Source organism: Gopherus flavomarginatus, chromosome 18, assembly GCF_025201925.1.
Source record: "Gopherus flavomarginatus isolate rGopFla2 chromosome 18, rGopFla2.mat.asm, whole genome shotgun sequence".
In the NCBI taxonomy this organism is placed as follows: domain Eukaryota; kingdom Metazoa; phylum Chordata; order Testudines; family Testudinidae; genus Gopherus; species Gopherus flavomarginatus.
The window spans coordinates 1,556,582-1,575,276 of NC_066634.1; the positions used below are offsets into that span (position 1 = coordinate 1,556,582).

Below are 18,695 nucleotides of genomic sequence, written 5' to 3' on the forward strand. Positions count from 1 at the left end.
TCCTGGGTTCTCTCCCACCTCTGGTCCAAGGACCCAGGGAAATAGATGAGAGCACCCCCGGACCAGCCCTCTCCCCACAGCCCTGTCTGCCGAGGAGAGCATCCCCTGCCCATCAACACCCAGCCCCGCTCCCTGCCCAGCAACACCCAGCCCCCCCTGCAGGCTGGGCACACACAGGTCAGTCCCAGCTGCATCTCTCCAGGTTTATTACAAAGATGGTGGGGGAGGGGTCAGTCCTGTTGCTTGGCGCGGGAGGCCTCGGCGTTGGCCCGCAGCACGGCACCGGGACTGGGGTAGGGGCGCTGCTGGAACAGGGGCCCAGCTGCGGTCGTGTCGGCCCCCGTCTTCGCCTCGTTGCGCTTCGGCAGCCCGGTCGACCACGTGCCCCTGCGGGGGGGGGGGCAGGCAATGTCAGCACCACAGCCCTCTGGGTAGGCCCCACCCACTGTGACAGGCTCCTCCCCCACCTAGACCCCACTGCACCAAACTCCTCCCCCTGTAACTCCCTCCCCTGCTCTGTCACCCAGCCCCCCAGCAAGCCACACTGTGGGACTACAGCCCCCCCTCAGCCCAGGGGGAGGGAGGGAAGGGGCAGCAGGATCTCACCGTGGGGCATCTGAGTAGGCACTGGGGTCCATGGGGTCTAGCTCCTCATCCTTGCGGCTGCCTGGGGAGGGAGAGACCCTGCTCAGTTGAGTGCTCCCCCAAAGGCCCCCCCCCAAGTCCAGCTACACCCCCATCCCCTCAGGTACTAATTCACCCCCTTCCCCTCCCCGCTCATCCCTCTTTGCCCCCCTCGTCTCTGCTCCCCACAGCCACCCTGCCCTGGGCTCAGCCTCATCAGCTCCAGGATGCCGTTGGACCTTCATCCTCCTCCCCCGCACCACTGGCTCGGATCCAGTGATACCGTCCCCCATCTCTGTGTCTCTCCCCCCCCCCCCACGCACTTTTCTTGCTCTTGGGATATGGCGCCAGCTCTTCCCGGCGATGGTAACGCCGCTCCTTCACCTCCTCGCGCTCCGGCTTCTCGTAGGGGCGCTCCGGCTTCTCGTCAGCCTCTGGGGGAGACACACAGACAGCTCCTGAGGGAACCTCGGCATCCGGGCCCCTCCACTCTGCCCCAGTCTAAGCCACTCAACCCCATGCCCTACCCAGAGCTGGGACAGAAGGCCAGGAGTCCTGAATCCCAGCTCCCTCCCCAACTAACCCCATTTCCCTCCCATTACCTAGGCTGTTTTTCAACTTCTTCGCGGCTTTGGTGATGATGGAGTTGGGGTCGTTAGGAGAGAGCCAGGAGACCAGGTCGTTCTCCATGTTCCAGTAATAGGGGAGACCACTGGAGGGCAGGGAGAGACACAGAGTTGATTCACCTGCCATTATAGCACGCTGAGATGCAGCCACCTCTGGGGTGGGGTAGCTGGGAACAGCCGCACATTATGCCGCACAGGAGTGCTCTCTCTTACCAGATGGGGTCGAACACTTTATACCAGCTGGGCGGCAAATTCTCAATTCTGGTGGCTTCGTAATCCACGTGGTCGTCATCGTAATCTTCCGCGATGACCTCCTCCTCGGGCTCTAAGGACAGCGTGGGTCAGAGAACTGACTGTACAGAACCGTACCCCATAGCGCCCCCCTCCCAGGGGAGAGCACCCCCCAGCACCTGGCCCCCTGGGGGAGAGTGCCCCCCCGCCCTGCCCCCCAGCGACCAGCCCCCAGGGGAGAGTGCTCTCCCGCCTGGCCTGGCCCCCCAGCACCCAGCCCCCCCAGGGGAGAGCATCCCATAGCGCCCCCCTGCCTGGCCCCCCAGGGGAGAGCACCCCCCACCCCACCCTACCCCCCAGCGCCTGGCCCTCCGGGGGAGAGCGCCCCATAGCACCCCCCCGCCCCAGGGTGCCCCCCAGGCCCGGTGTCTCGCACGCACCCGGCTCCACGTGCTTGAGGAGGCCTCTCTTGGCCAGGCGGGACTGAAGCGCCACCGGCAGCGGCATCAGGAGCGGCGGAACCTGGGGGAGGGGAGCGTCAGTCGGGGGGATCCAGGGCCCGGGGTCCCCCATGACCCCTCCCCCCTGGGGCCCCGGGCTCCCCCCGCCTCGGCCCCCCCATTGCCCCTCCCCCCGGGCTCCCTCCGCCTCGGCCCCGCCCCCCTGGGGTCCCGGGCTCCCCCCGCCTCGACCCCGCCCCCCTGGGGCCCCGGGCTCCCCCCGCCTCGACCCCCCCCATTGCCCCTCCCCCACGGGCTCCCCCCGCCTCGACCCCGCCCCCCATGACCCCTCCCCCCTTGGGCCCCGGGCTTCCCCCCGCTTCGACCCCGCCCCCCTGGGGCCCCGGGCTCCCCCCGCCTCGGCCCCCCCATTGCCCCTCCCCCCGGGCTCCCTCCGCCTCGGCCCCGCCCCCCTGGGGCCCCGGGCTCCCCCCGCCTCGGCCCCCCCATTGCCCCTCCCCCCGGGCTCCCCCCGCCTCGACCCCGCCCCCCTGGGGCCCCGGGCTCCCCCCGCCTCGGGCCCCCATGGCCCCTCCCCCCGGGGTCTCCCCCACCAGTCTCCGTCCGGCCCCTCCGCTCTCCAGGCTGCACCCAAACCCTAGCCACGCACGTGACGCACTCGAGCCAATCAGCGCCCTCCCCGCCCCTCTCGCTCAGCTGATGCTGCAGGCAACTTGCCCCCGCCCCCATGCCCATGTGACGGGATCCGGCCAATGGGAGGGAGGTAGGCGGGGCTGTCCCGACTTACTTTTTCCGGCTGACCAATCGGAAGACAGAGCAGAGGGCTCCGCCCCCAAAGACAACCGATCAGAGTGAAGATCGCAAAATCACGTGAGACCCACGAGCCGGTGAGAGCGGTGACACAAGTCACGTGCTCGAAGACGAGCCAATAGGGAGGCTGAATCTCTTCTCTACGTGCTCAGGGCCGGGAATGAAGGGGCTCCCCCGCCACGTGACTCCAACTGACCAATCAGAGCGGAGAGACACCCGTCCCCTTTATGTGACGTTCAGGCGATAAACACACGTGATCCCAGCTGCCCAATAAGAGGCCGCGGGGCTCACCCGTTTCGTAAGAGGCGGGGCAAGGGGGTGGAGCGTCTCACTCACGTGACCGTGCGGTCGCTGTTTGGAGCCATGGAGGAATATGCTCGGGAGCCCTGGTGAGCGGCCGTGGCGCGTCTCCCCCCCGCGGGGCGCTTGGTACCGCCCGGCGGGCGAGCCCATTGGGAGGGGAATTGGTCTCTTCCCCCCCCCAGCAGGGGCCTGTGAGCCGGTCCATTAGGTGACCGGTGGGTCCCCCACGTGTTTGGTCCCTTGGTAGCTCCCAGCCCATTGGGTGGGCGAGCCCATTGGCAGGAGGGGGAGGAACCTCTCGGACTATCACCCCTTTCTCTGGGAATGGATTCACCCAACTCCCTTCTGCCGGTAGCGCCCAGCCCCCCCCATCTCCCTGCAATGGATCCACCCGTTCTCGTCTTTCGCCCCGGTTTCCGTCTGGGCGGCTCCACGGGGCGGGGGAGGCGCTCGGAACCGTACACCCCTCTTCTTGGTCACTTGGTATGTCCCTGCTCTTTGGAGTCTGTGGCCGGGCGAGTTCATTGGGGGAGAAATGGGGGGCGCAGATTCCTCCCCCTCGTCCTCTCACAGGCGCTATGGGCTGGGAGATACCAAGGCAGGGAGGGTCGGGAAAGAGTGTGTTTGTTTGTACCACGTGGAATTCCGGGGGGGGGGCAGGGCGCGTGAGGCGGGGGAGGGGTTGTTGTTGTAGGGTCTCTCCTCGCTGGGGGCAGGGCGGGGGAGGGGTTGTTATTGTAGGGTCTCTCCTCGCTGGGGGTAGGGCGGGGGAGGCTGGGAGGGGTTGTTATTGTAGGGTCTCTCCTTGCTGGGGGCAGGGCGGGGGAGGGGCAGGATGAGTGAGGTGGGGGAGGGGTTGTTATTGTAGGGTCTCTCCTCGCTGGGGGTAGGGCGGGGGAGGCTGGGAGGGATTGTTATTGTAGGGTCTCTCCTCGCTGGGGGTAGGGCGGGGGAGGCTGGGAGGGGTTGTTATTGTAGGGTCTCTCCTTGCTGGGGGCAGGGCGGGGGAGGGGCAGGATGAGTGAGGTGGGGGAGGGGTTGTTATTGTAGGGTTGGCTGGGGTGTGGTGGGGTTATAGTAGGGGTTGGCTTGCTGCTGGTCTCTGGGTGGGGGAGTTATTTGCCGTAGGGTCGGTCGCGCCCGAGGGGTTAGCAGGGATCTATTGTGGTAGGGTTCCCACCTTCGGCTTGTTGTAGGGTTGCTTCTGGGTTTGTTTACTGTAGGGTCTCCCAGCCTGGCTAACCACCTCCCTTTTCCTCTGGCAGTCCATGGCGCATCGTGGATGACTGTGGCGGTGCCTTCACCATGGGGATGATCGGTGGGGGGGTTTTCCAGGCCGTCAAGGGCTTCCGGAACGCCCCCGTGGTGAGTCCAGCCCCTGTCCCCTGACGCCACTCTGTCGCCAGCTGGACCCAGGCCCCGGATCCTGTTGGTCTCATTCCCATCTTCCTGATGGTGCTGGGCCGTCCGGGCTGGGGTGGGTTGTGCGCCTGAGGGCTGGCTCCCTGCCGATCCCGATCGCTACAGGGGAAAGGGGAGAAGAAGGGCCTGGTGGGGGCCATGTGGCATCTTACCCCAACTCTTCCTCTGCTGCTCTTCTTCCTAGGGCGTCCGACACCGGTTCAAAGGGAGCGTCAGTGCAATCCGCATCAGAGCGCCACAGATAGGAGGTGAGGGGGGGCTATGTAGTGTGTGGGGAGCATGGGCCTGGGAGGGAGGGGGCCAAGGTGTATCTAATCGCTGCTCCCTCCTTTCCCCAGGTAGCTTTGCCATCTGGGGGGGCCTTTTCTCCACCATTGACTGCGGCCTGGTGAAGATGAGGGGGAAGGAAGATCCTTGGAACTCGATCACCAGCGGGGCGCTCACGGGGGCTGTGCTCGCTTCCCGCAGTGAGTGTCCTGCGCAGCACCCCCTCCTGAGCCCCCGCCTCCGGGCTCTGACTGGTGCCCCATCTCTTTAATTCACCTCTTTTTCTCCCCAGGTGGTCCGTTAGCCATGGTTGGCTCAGCCATGATGGGAGGCATTTTACTGGCCTTGATAGAAGGAGTTGGGATCTTACTCACCAGATACACAGCCCAGCAATTCCAGAACTGTAAGCAGGGCCTGCGGCTGGGCTGGCAGGGGCTGCGGGTCGGGAGTGAGGGGCACCAGCAGAGATGGGGCGGGGGAGCCTGGGGCTGTGGGTTGAGAGTGAGGAGAGCTGGCGGGGAGGTGCAGGGCTGGACTAGCAGGGGGCTGTGGGTCGGGAGTGACGAGCGCTGGATGGGGGGGCCCAGGGCTACCAGGGGGCTGTGAATCAGTTCAGCGCTGGTCAGGCTGTCCCTTTGTGGTGGTGTGGGGCTGTTCCACAGCTGCCCTGCCCAGAAGTAGCTGAATCTCTGCCTTCTCACTAGTAATTTTCTCCTCCCCTTCTGCCCCCCCAGCTAACCCTTTTGGTGAAGACCCCAGTCAGCTGCCCCTGAAAGACAGCCCAGCGCCTCCAGGATACCCAGGCTACGGACAATATCAATGAAGCTGCTTTGTACTTGGGGGGGGTCCCCTCTTTTTGGGAGAGGGGCAGGTGCAGCTAATAATTTGCCCCTCTCCCTTGCTGGCGCTCAGGATGTGATTCCAGCCGCTGGTCCCTCCAGTTCTTGGATTCTCGCTGAATAGGCCTGTTTCCCTCTTTGTGGAGGAGGGAGGGGTTTGCTGGGAGCCCCTCTAATTTGCATATTGGGGGGGCTGGGGACCGTGGGGCAGGGGATTGCTCTGTATTTCCTGCTATGTGGGGGTAGCAGGCTCTGCGGATATTGGACTACAGGATAAATTGGGAGGGGGGGGAATTGGTATCTGCTCTCAGTGGGGACCCTCCTTTTTGGAGCTCACCTCCCATTCTGTTTGGGGGTGGCTCCATTTCCAGCTTGAAAATGGAGTTCAATACACCCCTGAAAGGGCATGAGGAAGCTGTATCACCCCCTTTAGCTGGGCTGAAATCTAGGGGGGGCTGCAGGGTTGTAGATGATGTGGGTGCTCCTAGCCCTATGTTGGGGGTGCCTATCCTTTTGCAGCACCCCAAAACTTGTGATAGGGTGCCTTGTTGTTAGTGACTTCCCCTGCTCAGGGGCTGGAGGGAGGCATCTCTTGGAATGAAGCCAGGTGGGGCCTCTTGAAATCAGTATGACATACAGCAGTGCGCCCATGGATTGTGCTTCCCATCTTGCCTGGATGTGAGCCCAAAAAGGGGTGTGATCCCCACTTTCATAACCAGTGAATCCTGCTGTCCCCCTAATCCAGCTGGGAAACCCCACCTTGGTGTGTATCCCTAACCTGTCCCAATTAAGGTTTCAGCCCCTTGAAATCCCCACTTCTGAGCCCAATTTCACCTCTTCTAGTGTTTATATTTAAAGATGTTTTTAAAGGTGTGTGACTTGCAGCTGTGTCAGAGTGTTTAATGATCTGCCTGCCAGGAAGGGTGCTGTGATGCAGGGATGGGAGTGGGGTCTGGTGTGTGTAGCGAGGGACCTGGGGGCCAGGACTCCTGGGTTCTTTCCTGGCTCGGGGAGTGGAGTCTAGTGATTGTAGTGCAGGGTGGGGGATGCTGTCTGTCAATACTTTGTGGTTAAATGAACAGAATCCCCCTCTGTGGGAGCAGTACTGGGGATCTGCACCAGATGGCTGATCATTCCATCCAGCACAGAGGAGAGTCAGAGATTGGACCGCAACGCTTCCAGCAGAGGGCTTCACGGTTGGAGCAAAAGAGATCCACTACCCACTCTCACAGACCTATGCAGGCTGTCCCTGCTTTTAAGTGTCAGACAAAACACCCCCTTGCAGAGAGAGGGAAACTGAGGCAGGGCAGGAGGTGTGGCTGGTGCAGAACGTAGAGCTGAGTCCTGGTAGTCTGACTTGCTGGCCGAGGGCTTAACCTCTGCTCCTGCCTTGTACTGTCAGTTCCCACCTATGCTCACTCCCACGGTCCCCCCTCAAATTCATCTCCACCCTTGCCTGTGCTTAATTAGCCTAAGACTCGTTCCTCGGGGAATCTCCTGTTTGCTGAGCCCCCAGGGCTGATCCATCTCAAAATCCTAAGCAGCTGTGGGCAGCAGCCTGTGGGGTGCGGGGGTAAATGGAGAGTTACAGACAGACACCCCCAGCCCTAGCAGCTGCAGTTTCAGCATCTCTGTCCCCACTCTTCTAAGAGATGGGCTTGGAACCCAGAAGTCCTGGTTCCCAGCCCCCACTCCCTTCCCAGAGCCGGGAGAGAACCCAGGAGTCCTGGCTCCGAGCCCCCACTCCCCTCCCAGAGCCGGCAGAGAACCCAGGAGTCCTGGCTCCGAGCCCCCCCTGCTCTAACCACCAGCCCCCACTCCCCTCCCAGAGCCGGCAGAGAACCCAGGAGTCCTGGCTCCGAGCCCCCCCTGCTCTAACCACCAGCCCCCACTCCCCTCCCGGAGCCGGGGAGAGAACCCAGGCGTCCTGGCTCCCAGCCCCCCTGCCTTAGCCACCAGCCCCCGCTCCCCTCCCAGAGCTGGGGAGAGAACCCAGGAGTCCTGGCTCCGAGCCCCCCCTGCTCTAACCACCAGCCCCCACTCCCCTCCCAGAGCCGGGAGAGAACCCAGGAGTCCTGGCCCCTGGCCCTTGTCATGTGACCAGGCCCATGCCGGCTTCGGGCAGTTCCGGGTGCGTTGCTAGGCAACTGGGCTCCGGTTGCCAGGGCGCCTGTCTGGCCGGCCAGGTACTGGGGATGTGGGGGGAGAGGGCGGCGCGGTGCATTGTGGGACGGGGCCCCCTCCCCCGCTGCTGGGGTGGCTCAGGATTGGGAGATAGTCTAGGAGGGCGCAATGCATTGTGGGATGGTGCGCCGTAGGACAGGGCACCCGCCAGTATCCCACAATGCACTGTGGGTGCCCCAGAAATGGGGGGGTGTAACTTGAGAGGGAGCAGTGCATTATGGGACAGGGCACCCCCCCTCCCCCAGTATCCCACAATGCACTGCAGGTGCCCCAGAAATTTGGGGGGGGGGGTGCCTGGAGCAGTGCATTGTGGGAATGGAAAGGGGTGGTCCCCTCAGATATGGGGTGAGGAAGCAGTGCATTATGAGATAGGACACTCTGATATCCCACAATGCATTGTGGGTGCCTTAGAAATGGGGGTTTGGCCTGGGAGAGGCAGCAGTGCATTGTGGGATGGGGCTCCCCCAATAACCCACAGTGCATTGCAGGTGCCCTGCATTGGGGTTCCCTCAGTGTAAGGGGTGAGGAGCAGAGCATTATGGGACAGGCCATCTCCCCCCCACCCCTGGTATACCACAATGCTGAGTGCCCCTTTTGGGGGTGGAGGATCACTAACAGGGTGTGAATTATTCTCTCCCACAGGTCCCAGTGCAAACCAGTCAGCCCAGCATGGATCAGTACAGCATCCTGGGCAGGATCGGGGAAGGCGCCCACGGCATTGTCTTCAAAGCCAAGAACGTAGAGGTGAGACTGTCCCCCCTCGATCTGATCCCCACAGCTAGGGCTGGGGACCAGGCCGCCTGGGTTCTGTCCACGGCTGGGGCAGGGAGCAGGAGCCAGGGCGCCTGGGTTCTCTCCATGGCTTTGGGAGGGGAGTGGGGGCTGGTGGTTAGAGCAGGGGGGCTGCAGTAGGAGCTAGGACTCCTGGCTTTTATTCTCACTGCATCCCTGCTCCACAGACAGGGGAGACGGTGGCATTGAAAAAGGTCGCTCTGCGGAGACTGGAGGACGGGATCCCGAACCAGGCGCTGCGGGAGATCAAAGCGCTACAGGAGATTGAGGAGAATCAGCATGTGAGTGGTCAGCAGGGGAGCCAGGACTCCTGGCTTCTCTCTGTGGCTCTGGGAGGAGAGTGGGGTTTAGTGAGGTCCGGGCGAGGTGACCTCTTAGGGTCCCTTCCAGCCCTACAGCACTGGGGTCTGTGATGGCAAAGCCACAGTGTTGGGGGTCAGAAATAGAGACCTCAGGGTCTATTTCTCCGTGTCCGCTTCCACTGCTTGGCCTGCAGCCACCCTATTCTCCTGTCTCTGCATTGCTGCCTTCTTTTTTTCTTTTGTTCTTGTTCCCTTGTTTTTTTTGTCTTTTCTCTGTTCTTTCTTTTCTTTTTCTCAGCTTTTGTTTTGCCTTTCTGTCTTTTCGTTCATTCACTTCTAGAGCTGGGCAAAACAAAATCAACAGAGTGAAACTGCCAAAAACTGCAGTTTTCAGGAACCAAAACTTGAGCAAATTACACCAAAAAAAAAAAAAACCCAGAACACAGGGGGAGGAACCATCAAAAGATTTTGTTGTGACCCAAATGAAATTTTGTGGGGTTTTTCTTTGTTTGTTTGTTTTGATGATAATAACTGGAAAAATTCTGTTAGAAACTAACCACGTTTTTCCCCTGGATGGATGGATGGATCTTTCTTTCTTTTTTTCTTTCTTGTTGCTGATAGATACTTGGTAAGTTAAGATGCCAAGAAAGCAGAAGACGTGAGCTATGGGTGGGTGTCCATCTGTCTATCTGGGAGATCTGGCTACGCAGGCCTGCTGAACTGGTTGGGGCAGCAGACACTGGGATTGGCTGGCCAATGGCTCGGACCGAAGGCAGGATACTGGGGTCGATGGGCTTGTGGCTGAGACCTGGCAGGGCCAGGACACCAAGCTGGCTGGGCTCACGGCTCTGCCCTGTCTCCCCTGTTGCAGGTGGTGAAGCTGAAGGCCGTGTTCCCCCACGGCGCAGGCTTCGTGCTGGTGTTCGAGTACATGCTGTCAGACCTGGCCGAGGTGATCCGCAATGCCCAGCAGCCCCTGACACAGGCCCAGGTGAAAGGCTACATGCTCATGCTGCTGCAGGGGGTGGCCTTCTGCCATGCCAATAACATCATGCACCGGGTCAGTCCAGCCCTCTTGCTCTAAGCAGTAGGCCCCGCTCACCTCCCAGAGCTGGGGAGAGAACCCAGGTGTCCAGACTCCCAGCCCCCGCTCATGTAACCCACTCATCGTTCCCAGCAGGATCTGAAACCAGCTAATTTACTCATCAGCTGTACGGGGCAGCTGAAGATTGCGGATTTCGGCCTCGCCAGGGTGTTCTCCAGTGACGCAGGCCGGCTCTACAGTCACCAGGTGGCCACCAGGTAAGTGGGAGTGGCCAGGCTCTGGGCTGGAAGCTTTGGCCACAGAACCCGGTCGCTCCACCGAGCCAGGCACCAGGAATTGGGCTCCTAGGTTCTCTCCCCAGCTCTGGTGGGGGAGAGATCTGGTGGGTTAGAGTAGAGGGAGAGCCAGGACTCCTGGGTTCTCTCCTGGCTCTAGGAGGGGAGTGGGGGGCTAGTGGGATAGAGCGGTGGGGCTGGGAGCCAGGACTCCTGGGTTCTCTCCCCGCTCTGGGAGGGCAGTGGGGGCTAGTGGGATAGAGCGGTGGGGCTGGAAGCCAGGACTCCTGGGTTCTCTCCCTGGCTCTGGGATGGGAAGGGTCTGGTGGGTGAGAGCACAGGGCTGGGAGCCAGGACTCCTGGGTTCTCTCCTGGCTCTGGGAGGGGAGTGGGGGGCTAGTGGGATAGAGCAGGGGGGCTGGGAGCCAGGACTCCTGGGTTCTCTCCCGGCTCTGGGAGGGCAGTGGGGTCTGGTGGGATAGAGCAGGGAGATGCTAGTGGTGGGTATGGAGGTGTGTAACCGTCTCTGTCTCCTCGTTAGGTGGTACCGTGCCCCGGAGCTCCTGTACGGCGCCCGGAAGTATGACGAAGGGGTGGATTTGTGGTGAGCTCCCCAGCCCTTCATGTTTCAGAATCCCCCTACTCTAGGCTCCCCTCCATGCTTGAGCCCCACTATGGCTGGACAGCCCCTTGTTAGCGTGAATCCCCTCCCCATGCTGCTGTGGGGGTCCAGAACGCAGAGATCTCTGCTGGAGCAGGATTTGATTGCATACTTAATGAAGGGACGTGGCCAAGGGGGCTTCCTTCCTTAATTCAGACCTAGCCGAGCCCTTTTTGCCTGCTCCGTGGCCATGTTCCCCCCACATAATCGCGCCGCCCAAGCCCTTTACAGGGAGCCAGACCACAGAGCGGGCCCTGGCGGGGGTCTCGGCTCCCACACAGCCCTCTGTGTACTGGGGGGGAGGACTCTTTCCCACGCCCCCAACAGAGACATGATAGCACGGTTCTCACTTCTACAAGCAACAAGCTCAGGCTCTCTGCAGACTTAGGCAGTACCTCTGTATCCGTTCCACTCAGCCAGTTTGCACTTCTGCAAGCCGTCGGCTCTTTGGGCAGGCATCGCGCTTTGACGCTTCTCTCCCCAGACAGGAGTCCCGGGGACTCCTGTTACTTTTTTTATCCTGAAGGCCCAGCATCTCTCGTGTGTGTGGGGGGCGTGGGCCCACGACTGAGCCCTAAATGATCTCCCCCACTCCCCCTGCTGCTCAGCGGTACCTGGGGACAGTGAGGATCGCGCCGCAGACCCCGGGGACACTGGGGGATACGGATCAGTCATGGAGAGTTACCCCTGTGGTTCCATAACCCCCCCCCCCCGCCTTGCTCCCCCTTTTCTGCATCTGCTCCAGGGCTGTGGGCTGCATTTTTGCTGAGCTGCTGAACAACTCACCCCTCTTCCCCGGGGAGAATGACATTGAACAGCTCTGCTGTGTGCTCCGGGTGCTGGGGACCCCGAGCCAGCGCATCTGGCCGGTGAGTGGGGGGCAGGGTTCTCCCCCAGCTGTGGGGCTAATGGTTAGAGCAGGGGGCTGGGAGCCAGGACTCCTGGGTTCTCTCCCCGGCTCTGGGAGGGGAGTGGTGTCTGGTGGTTAGAGCAGCGAGGCTGAGACTCCAGGACTCCTGGGTTCTCTCCCCAGCTCTGGGAGGGGAGTTATGTCTGGTGGTTAGAGCAGCAGGCAGGGCTGAGACTCCAGGACTCCTGGATTTTCTAAGCACCCATCTCCCATGGCAGGAGATCACGGAGCTCCCTGACTACAACAAGATCTCGTTCAAAGACAACCCGCCCATCCCGCTGGAGGAGGTGCTGCCCGACGCCCCACCACTGGCCCTGCAGCTGCTCAAGCACTTTCTGGTCTACCCTTCCCGGGAGCGTGTGAAGGCAGCCCAGGTAAGAGAGCCCCGCTGCTCTCCCAGTGCCTGGAGAGAACCCAGGAGTCCTGGCTCCCAGCCCTCCAACCCACTGCACCCCAGTTCCCTCCATCTCTAATCTCTCCTGGCAGTCAGGGCTTGGTGCTAGGGGGTGCTGTGGGGTGGGGAATGCAATACCTCGAGATGCCACCAGAGGGTCCCCCAGGCTCTCCCATTAGTCAGCTGTGGTGCTGGGTCGGGGGCGTCACCAGGTTAACCCTTTCTTCCCCACCCCCAGGCATTGCTGCATCCCTATTTCTTCACCCCCCCGCTGCCCACCCACCACTCGGAGCTCCCCGTTCCCCAGCGGGGGGGCAGGACAGCCCGGCAGGGACCCCAGCACCAGCGCGACTTCCACGTCGAGCGGCCCGTGGCGGAGTCTGTGGTGGACCCCGAATGGGTGGCCCCTTATGTTGTGTGAGGGTGAAGATGGGACGTGGGGGCCTGTCCCCTCTAGGGAGTGCTGGTTCCCACCCAGCCCCAGGGCAGGGACTGGCTGGTTGGGCCGGGGGGAGATGGGGCACGGGGCCATTTCCCTCTGGGGGGTGCCAGCTCCCACCCAGCCCCAACGTGGGGACTGGCTGACTCAGGAGGGTGGGGAACAGGGTGCAGGGACTATCCCCTCAAGGAGACACAGGCTCTGATCCAGCCCTGTGGAGGGTGAAGATTAGCCCCAGTTCCCTATATAGTCCTTGTAATAGGGACCCCAAATCTGTCTGTCCCCCCAGCATCTCCCCCTCTGGTTCCTGGTGCTCTCAGGACTCTATGGTGTCACTGAGCTTTGTAATTAAACGGCTCTCATTTACTGTGAACTGACTCTCGGCCCCTTTCCTGGAATTGCCCCACCCCCGGGTCTGGTTCTGTATGTGGGAGCCAGGACTCGTGGGTTCTCTCCCCAGCTCTGGGAGGGGAATGGGGGCTGGTGGTTAGAGCAGGGGGGGCTAAGAGCCAGGACTCCTGGGTTCTCTCCCCAGCTCTGGGAGGGGAGTGGGGGCTGGTGGTTAGAGCAGGGGGGGCTAAGAGCCAGGACTCCTGGGTTCTCTCCCTAGCTCTGGGAGCGGAGTGGGGGCTAGTGGTTAGAGCAGTGGGGGCTGGGAGCCAAGACTCCTGGTTTCTATACTCGGCTCTAGGAGGGGAGTGGAGCCTAGTGTTTAGAGCAGAAGGCTGAGAGCCAGGACGCCTGGTTCCAGTCACTGGCTCTGCCTTGCTTCCCCGTTCTCCCGGCAGTGACAGGCGGGTGACAGCTGCCCAGCCTGAGCCGGGAGATAGCGTTATCTCTGTCGCCATGTGCCCGCCTCTGGCTGTGCTGGCGTTGCTGGGGGGTGGGGGGCACAGAGTTGGTTGGCCATGGAGCCAACACTTTCCTGCCCTGCTCTGGCCTCATCTCCCTCCGTTCCCGCTCCTCAGCCTGACCTGCTCTCTCGCGCTTTCATTCTTTATGTCTCTTTCACTTTTTCCTTCCTCTTGCACATGTCTCATGCTCGGGCCTCCCTTCCGTCATCACTGTCAGGCCCTGTCCTTCGCTGTCCTGCTCTCCGCCTGTCACCCTCGTTCTGTCTTTCATTAGCACCTTCTCCCGCCCGTCTATCACACTTTCTGTCTGCAGTGTGATCTCCCTCCGTCGTTCGTTAGCACCCTCTGGGTGACAACCCCTTGCGCCTGGTGCTGTACAGTGTCTGTTAGGTCCTAGGCACCCCAGCCATGGCCTAGGACTCCCCTGCGCTGGGTGCTGTACAGTGTCTTTTAGGTGTATTACGGTACCTCCTAGGCGCCCCAGCCATGGCCCAGGACTCCCCTGTGCCGGGCGCTGTACAGTGTTAGGTCCTAGGCACCCCAGCCATGGCCTAGGACTCCCCTGTGCAGGGCCCAGTACAGTGTCTGTTAGGTGTATTACGGTACCTCCTAGGCACCCCAGCCATAGCACAGGACCCCAGCGCACCGGGCGCTGTACAGTGTCTATTAGGTGTAATACGGTACCTCCTAGGCACCCCTGCCATGGCCCAGGACCCCCCTGTGCCAGGCGCTATACAGTGTCTATTAGGTGTATTATGGTACTTCCTAGGCACCCCTGCAACAGCCCAGGACCCCCCTGCGCCGAGCGCTGTACAGTGTCTATTAGGTATATTACAGTACCCCCTAGGCACCCCAGCCACGGCCCAGCACCCCACCGTGCCAGGTGCAGTACAGACCTGTAACAAAAAGACAGTCCCTGCCCATCTGAGACGAGACTTGGGGTGGGTCCAGACTGGGGACCACAAGGGAACGAGTCCCTGTTGCAGCCAGCTGCACGGCACGGCAGCCTTCCGCTCGCCAAGGTTTTCCCCGAGGCATCATGGCAGAGGAGGCGGAGAACAGGGCGGATGTCCGTGGGGCTGTGCGCCCGAGCCCGAAGATGCTCGGTGGGAGAGCCACCAGCGATGACGGAGGCTGGAGTCGGGGGCGGGAGTGGAGATCTGGAAACCGACGGTGCTAGATCGGCTGCCAGAGACCATGTGCAGTCCTAGATTCCTCACCTCAAAGAGTGGCTGCTTTGCAGGGCAGAGCCCCGCCACTCAACATGTCTGGCGTTCTTGTTCTTACCCAGAGACGTTCACATTTAGCCATAGGAAGCCACACACAGTTTGCTTATGCCCGGGTTCCCAGGCAGGCCAGGTGGCTCGGTATCGCTGACCTGCCCCCCTGCATTATTTCCCCACAATTTTTGAGCCATCTGCAAACTTTATCAGGGATGATTTTATGTTTTCTTCCAGGGCATTGATCAAAATGCCTGTCCGAGAACTGATTCCAGGGGACCCCACTGGAAACAGACCCCCTTAAGGATCATTCCCCACTTACAGTTGCATTCTGAGATCTATCAGTTAGCCAGTTTTTAAGGTTGTGTTAATGTTACATTGTGTGAATTTTTAATCAGTGTCATGCGGGACCTCAGCGAAGTCTGCCTGTTACATCAACACTGTCATCTTTAGCAACCAAACGTGTAATCTCGTCAAAAAAGATATCGAGTTAGTTTGACCGCATCTGTTTTCTGTAAACCCCTGTTGATTGGCATTAATTACGTCACTCTGTTTTCTTCAGTAATTGAGTCCTGTACCAGCCACTCCCAGGGCGGCTCCAGGCACCAACATGCCAAGCATGTGCCTGGGGTGGCAAGCCACGGGGGGTACTCTGCCGGTCACTGCGAGGGCAGCAGGCAGGTTGCCTTCGGCAGCGTGCCTGCGGAGGGCCACTGGTCCTGCGGCTTCGGCGGACCTCCCACAGGCGCACTGCCGAATCCGTGGGACCAGGGACCTCCCGCAGGCAAGCCGCTGAAGGCAGCCTGCCTGCCGTGCTTGGGGCAGCAAAATACCTAGAGCTGCCCCTGGCCGCTCCATTATCTTTCCCAGGGTGGATGTCAGGCTGACAGGCCTGTAATTACCCAGATCATCCCGTTTGCCCTTTTTAAAAAAAATTGGCACATTGATTTATTACACATTGACCTTCCCCCAGTGCTCCAAGACTTACCACAGAGCAACAGTCACAGTACTGCCAGCTCCTTGGCTAGCTCTTTTAAAACTCTTGGATTGAAGTTCTCTGGGCCTGATGATTTAAAAATGTCTGACTTTAGTGGCATCCTCCAGAGGCAATACTGCACTGGAAAAATTGTTGTCATCACTTGTCCGATGAGCTTGCAACATCTGGGTTTTTTAACCCAGACCAGGAATATTTATTGACCGTGTCTGCTGGTTCTGCGCTAGGATTGGTGAGCCTACCGTTTCCAGCAAGGAATAGATCAATACCATTCTCAGGATCCTTTTTGTTCCTCATGTGGTTAAAAAAAACCTCCTTCTCATTGTCCAGACAGCCTATGTTTGATGTGCCAGAGAAGGGGGCAGCAGTGGAGGGCTGCAAGGGTTCGAAATGGTATTAGATAAGTTCATGGTGGATAGGTCCATCAGTGGCTATTAGCCAGGATGGCCAGGGCCGCCACCCCATACTCTGGGTGTCCCTAAAGCTCTGCCTGCCAGTAGCTGGGACTGGGCAATGGGATCGGCCACTGTTCGTTCCCTCTGGAGCACCTGTCGGCAGACAGGACTCTGGGCTAGCGATTGGACTGACCCAGTGTGGCCGTTCCTCTCTTCTTAGGGGCAGCGTGGGCAGAGAAACTGGCTCGGAGGAGGATCTCGGGAGTGGGGGGGACGAGCCGGGCAAGATTGCACGGATGATGCGGTGGGGTGAGGAGAGCGGTAGGCCGGCTGAATGGAGAGGAAAAGCTGGATCTTGAGGATGTCGGGCGGCATCTGCAAGATTTCCACAAAGTCTGCACGTGGGAGGGAGGCCTGCGTCGACGGTGACAGGCAAGCTGGGTTGGGAGGCAGGGCAGGTGAGGAGCTACTTGCTGGATTTTACCTTGGCAAGGTCGATTCGGGAGTGGAGGCGGGAGTTGGACCCAGGTTTGTGGGAGGGAGAAGGTGCAGATGGAGAAGAGAACGACCGAGCCCTGGGAGCCAGGAAAGGATGGAGGCAGGGAAGCCGAGATCCCTAGAAAAGGAGCCAGGAGCAGGTTGGAAACTCCTCCTTTCGTGTGATCCTTCAGTCATTGTCGATTCTTTCTGTGTCATCCTTCAGTACCCGCTTTGTTCCCCAGCAGAATCTTTTTCTTTTCTTTGCTTTTCTTTCTTTCTCACGGTTGCGATCTTACACCCTTGCAGAGCTCGGTAAACTGCAGAATTTCCCCCCTATCAATAAGGAAATAAAACAATCTAGGGAAGGCCAGGCAACAAGCTTAGTTAAGTTTTAAAAAAGAAATGAGGACATGCCAGATCGTAAGGTTCCTATGGTAAACTTTGATTTTGAGATCGGGGTCTTGTCAGGCCAGGCCCTGGCCATACCCCGTCTGCCATCAGGGCCCCCCTGTCAGGCTGGGCACAGCCCACACCCCGCCCGTGATCAGCCCCCCCACCCCAGTCTGGCCGGGTGCTGCCCACACCCCGCCCGATTAAGGGCTGGCTTGGTTCTGATGTATAAACCCCTTCCCAGGGAGAGAATCTCGGGCACTAACGAGGTTATTAATCTCAGCGAAAGGCAGAAACCCAGCTGGAAACGCAGCCCTGACTTTTCCTGGTGGGGGTGATGAGGCCTCAGAACAAACCACCCAGGGACGTGGTGGATTCCCTGACTCCCATGGGGTTGGATCCCGGCCAGATCCTTTCTGGAAGGGGCTTTAGCCAAGTCAGTGGGTTCAGGGCAGGGGGACCCTCGGTGAAATTCACCAGGCTGGCCTATACGGGAGTTCAGCCTAGGTGGTCTAAGGGGCTTTTCTAGCCAGTCCCGTGGTTCGTGGCAAGTTCACTGCACCCCCAGGGGCTCTGTCTCCCCCACCCCCTCTAATTCACAGATTCCCTCTGTGTCCCCTAAGCTCCCCCATGCCAGGGGCTCTGAGTGCCCCCCCAATCTCCCCAGAGCAGGGTCCCCCATTCTGTCCCCCCATGCCAGGAGCTCTCTGTGCCCCCCATTTCCACCACCCTTCTCTGAGGGGGTCAGTCATTGAAGGGGTCCCCGGGTTCTGCTTCCTTGGGGAGCTGGCCTAGTGATGGCATCAATTTCTGCCTCACTACCCGGGGGCTCTTTGATCTGCACTCAATGGCCAAGATGCTAAAACGGGGCCATGCTGACCGGATGCTGGGCAGGGGCTCCCCATGTATCCCCCCATTTTCTAATTTCCTCCCCCTCTCCAAATCCATAGACTCCTGCCCGCCAGTGCCCAGAGCATCCCCTGGAAATTTGGAAAGGATCAGCCACGGCATCTGGAAGTTGTCACCTGATATGTGGGTGGAGATGCACCGGGCCAGTCAGCTTGAGAGCTTGGCCAGCTCAGCCAGGGGCGAGATTAGAATCACCCAGGAGCTGAGCTCCCCCTCGGGGAAAGAGAGTGAGTGCACGGAGACTCTCCGCTACTGGGTAGCAGTATAGGAAGCGTGACACAGAGGTGTTTTCAGAGCCTCTCCTCTCCAGCAGAGGGCATCAGGGTCCCCCTGGCCTGGACCATTACAATGTTATTACAACAAGCTTTATGTTATGAACCTGCTGCGCTTCACGTAGGTCCTGCTGTATTTACTAGCCTAATGACACTGATCTCTGCTTGATGCTCAAGGATCTATAGTGCTGAGTGAGCTGTCCCAGGGCTGGGCTAGCAGGGGGCTGCGGGTCGGGAGTGAGGGGCACCACAGGGCTGGGTTTGGGCTCATCTCTCTCTCTGTCTTGCTCAGCTCCTTCCCCTTTATCTGGCGCTGGGAGATAAGCGGGTGTTTTTCAGAGAATCGGTCGCTGGCTTCCCCTGAAGTCTGGGTTACTCACCGCCCCCGCTCCCCTGTGTGCAGAGCCAGGGGGTTCATCCTGACAGAGAATCTGCGTCAGTTTCTATCAGCCAGTGTCGCGGGGACGCCCCGAGCTACAGCCACAGTGGAGTCTAGTGGTTTGAGCTGGGGGGGCGCTGGGAGCCAGGACTCCTGGGTTCTCTCCTGGCTCAGGGGTGGGAGTGGGGGCTACTGGTTAGAGCGGGGGAGGGGGACT

The 18,695-nt window shown here is 60.4% G+C and overlaps 3 protein-coding genes across 6 annotated transcripts; 2 read left to right on the top strand and 1 right to left on the bottom strand.

Annotated features, from left to right (window-relative positions):
- Nucleotides 1-189: 189 nt before the first annotated feature.
- On the bottom strand, nucleotides 190-2,640 carry PQBP1 (polyglutamine binding protein 1). Its single transcript, XM_050927415.1, has 7 exons — nucleotides 2,536-2,640; nucleotides 1,922-2,003; nucleotides 1,464-1,575; nucleotides 1,227-1,336; nucleotides 948-1,058; nucleotides 607-667; nucleotides 190-387 (listed from the first exon to the last, which is right to left on the bottom strand). Exons 2-7 carry the CDS (start codon nucleotides 1,986-1,988, stop codon nucleotides 231-233), a joined length of 618 nt encoding a protein of 205 aa, XP_050783372.1. The 5' UTR covers nucleotides 1,989-2,003; nucleotides 2,536-2,640; the 3' UTR covers nucleotides 190-230.
- A 399-nt stretch (nucleotides 2,641-3,039) lies between these two features.
- On the top strand, nucleotides 3,040-5,592 carry TIMM17B (translocase of inner mitochondrial membrane 17B). Its single transcript, XM_050927409.1, has 6 exons — nucleotides 3,040-3,141; nucleotides 4,321-4,420; nucleotides 4,662-4,725; nucleotides 4,816-4,944; nucleotides 5,037-5,147; nucleotides 5,479-5,592. The coding sequence occupies exons 1-6, from the start codon at nucleotides 3,116-3,118 to the stop codon at nucleotides 5,565-5,567; spliced, it is 519 nt and encodes a 172-aa protein (XP_050783366.1). The 5' UTR covers nucleotides 3,040-3,115; the 3' UTR covers nucleotides 5,568-5,592.
- Nucleotides 5,593-5,601: 9 nt separating this feature from the next.
- Nucleotides 5,602-12,958, top strand: CDK20 (cyclin dependent kinase 20). Of its 4 annotated transcripts, none has more exons than XM_050927349.1 (9): nucleotides 5,602-6,896; nucleotides 8,410-8,511; nucleotides 8,727-8,840; nucleotides 9,733-9,921; nucleotides 10,039-10,163; nucleotides 10,723-10,785; nucleotides 11,588-11,711; nucleotides 11,971-12,126; nucleotides 12,385-12,958. In XM_050927349.1, the coding sequence occupies exons 2-9, from the start codon at nucleotides 8,437-8,439 to the stop codon at nucleotides 12,565-12,567; spliced, it is 1,029 nt and encodes a 342-aa protein (XP_050783306.1). In that variant the 5' UTR covers nucleotides 5,602-6,896; nucleotides 8,410-8,436; the 3' UTR covers nucleotides 12,568-12,958. The 4 variants fall into 4 exon arrangements, with proteins under 4 accessions (XP_050783306.1, XP_050783305.1, XP_050783302.1 ...); XM_050927348.1 differs by having other exon boundaries at nucleotides 5,602-6,453; XM_050927345.1 differs by lacking the exon at nucleotides 5,602-6,896 and adding an exon at nucleotides 7,625-8,112.
- Nucleotides 12,959-18,695: the final 5,737 nt, after the last annotated feature.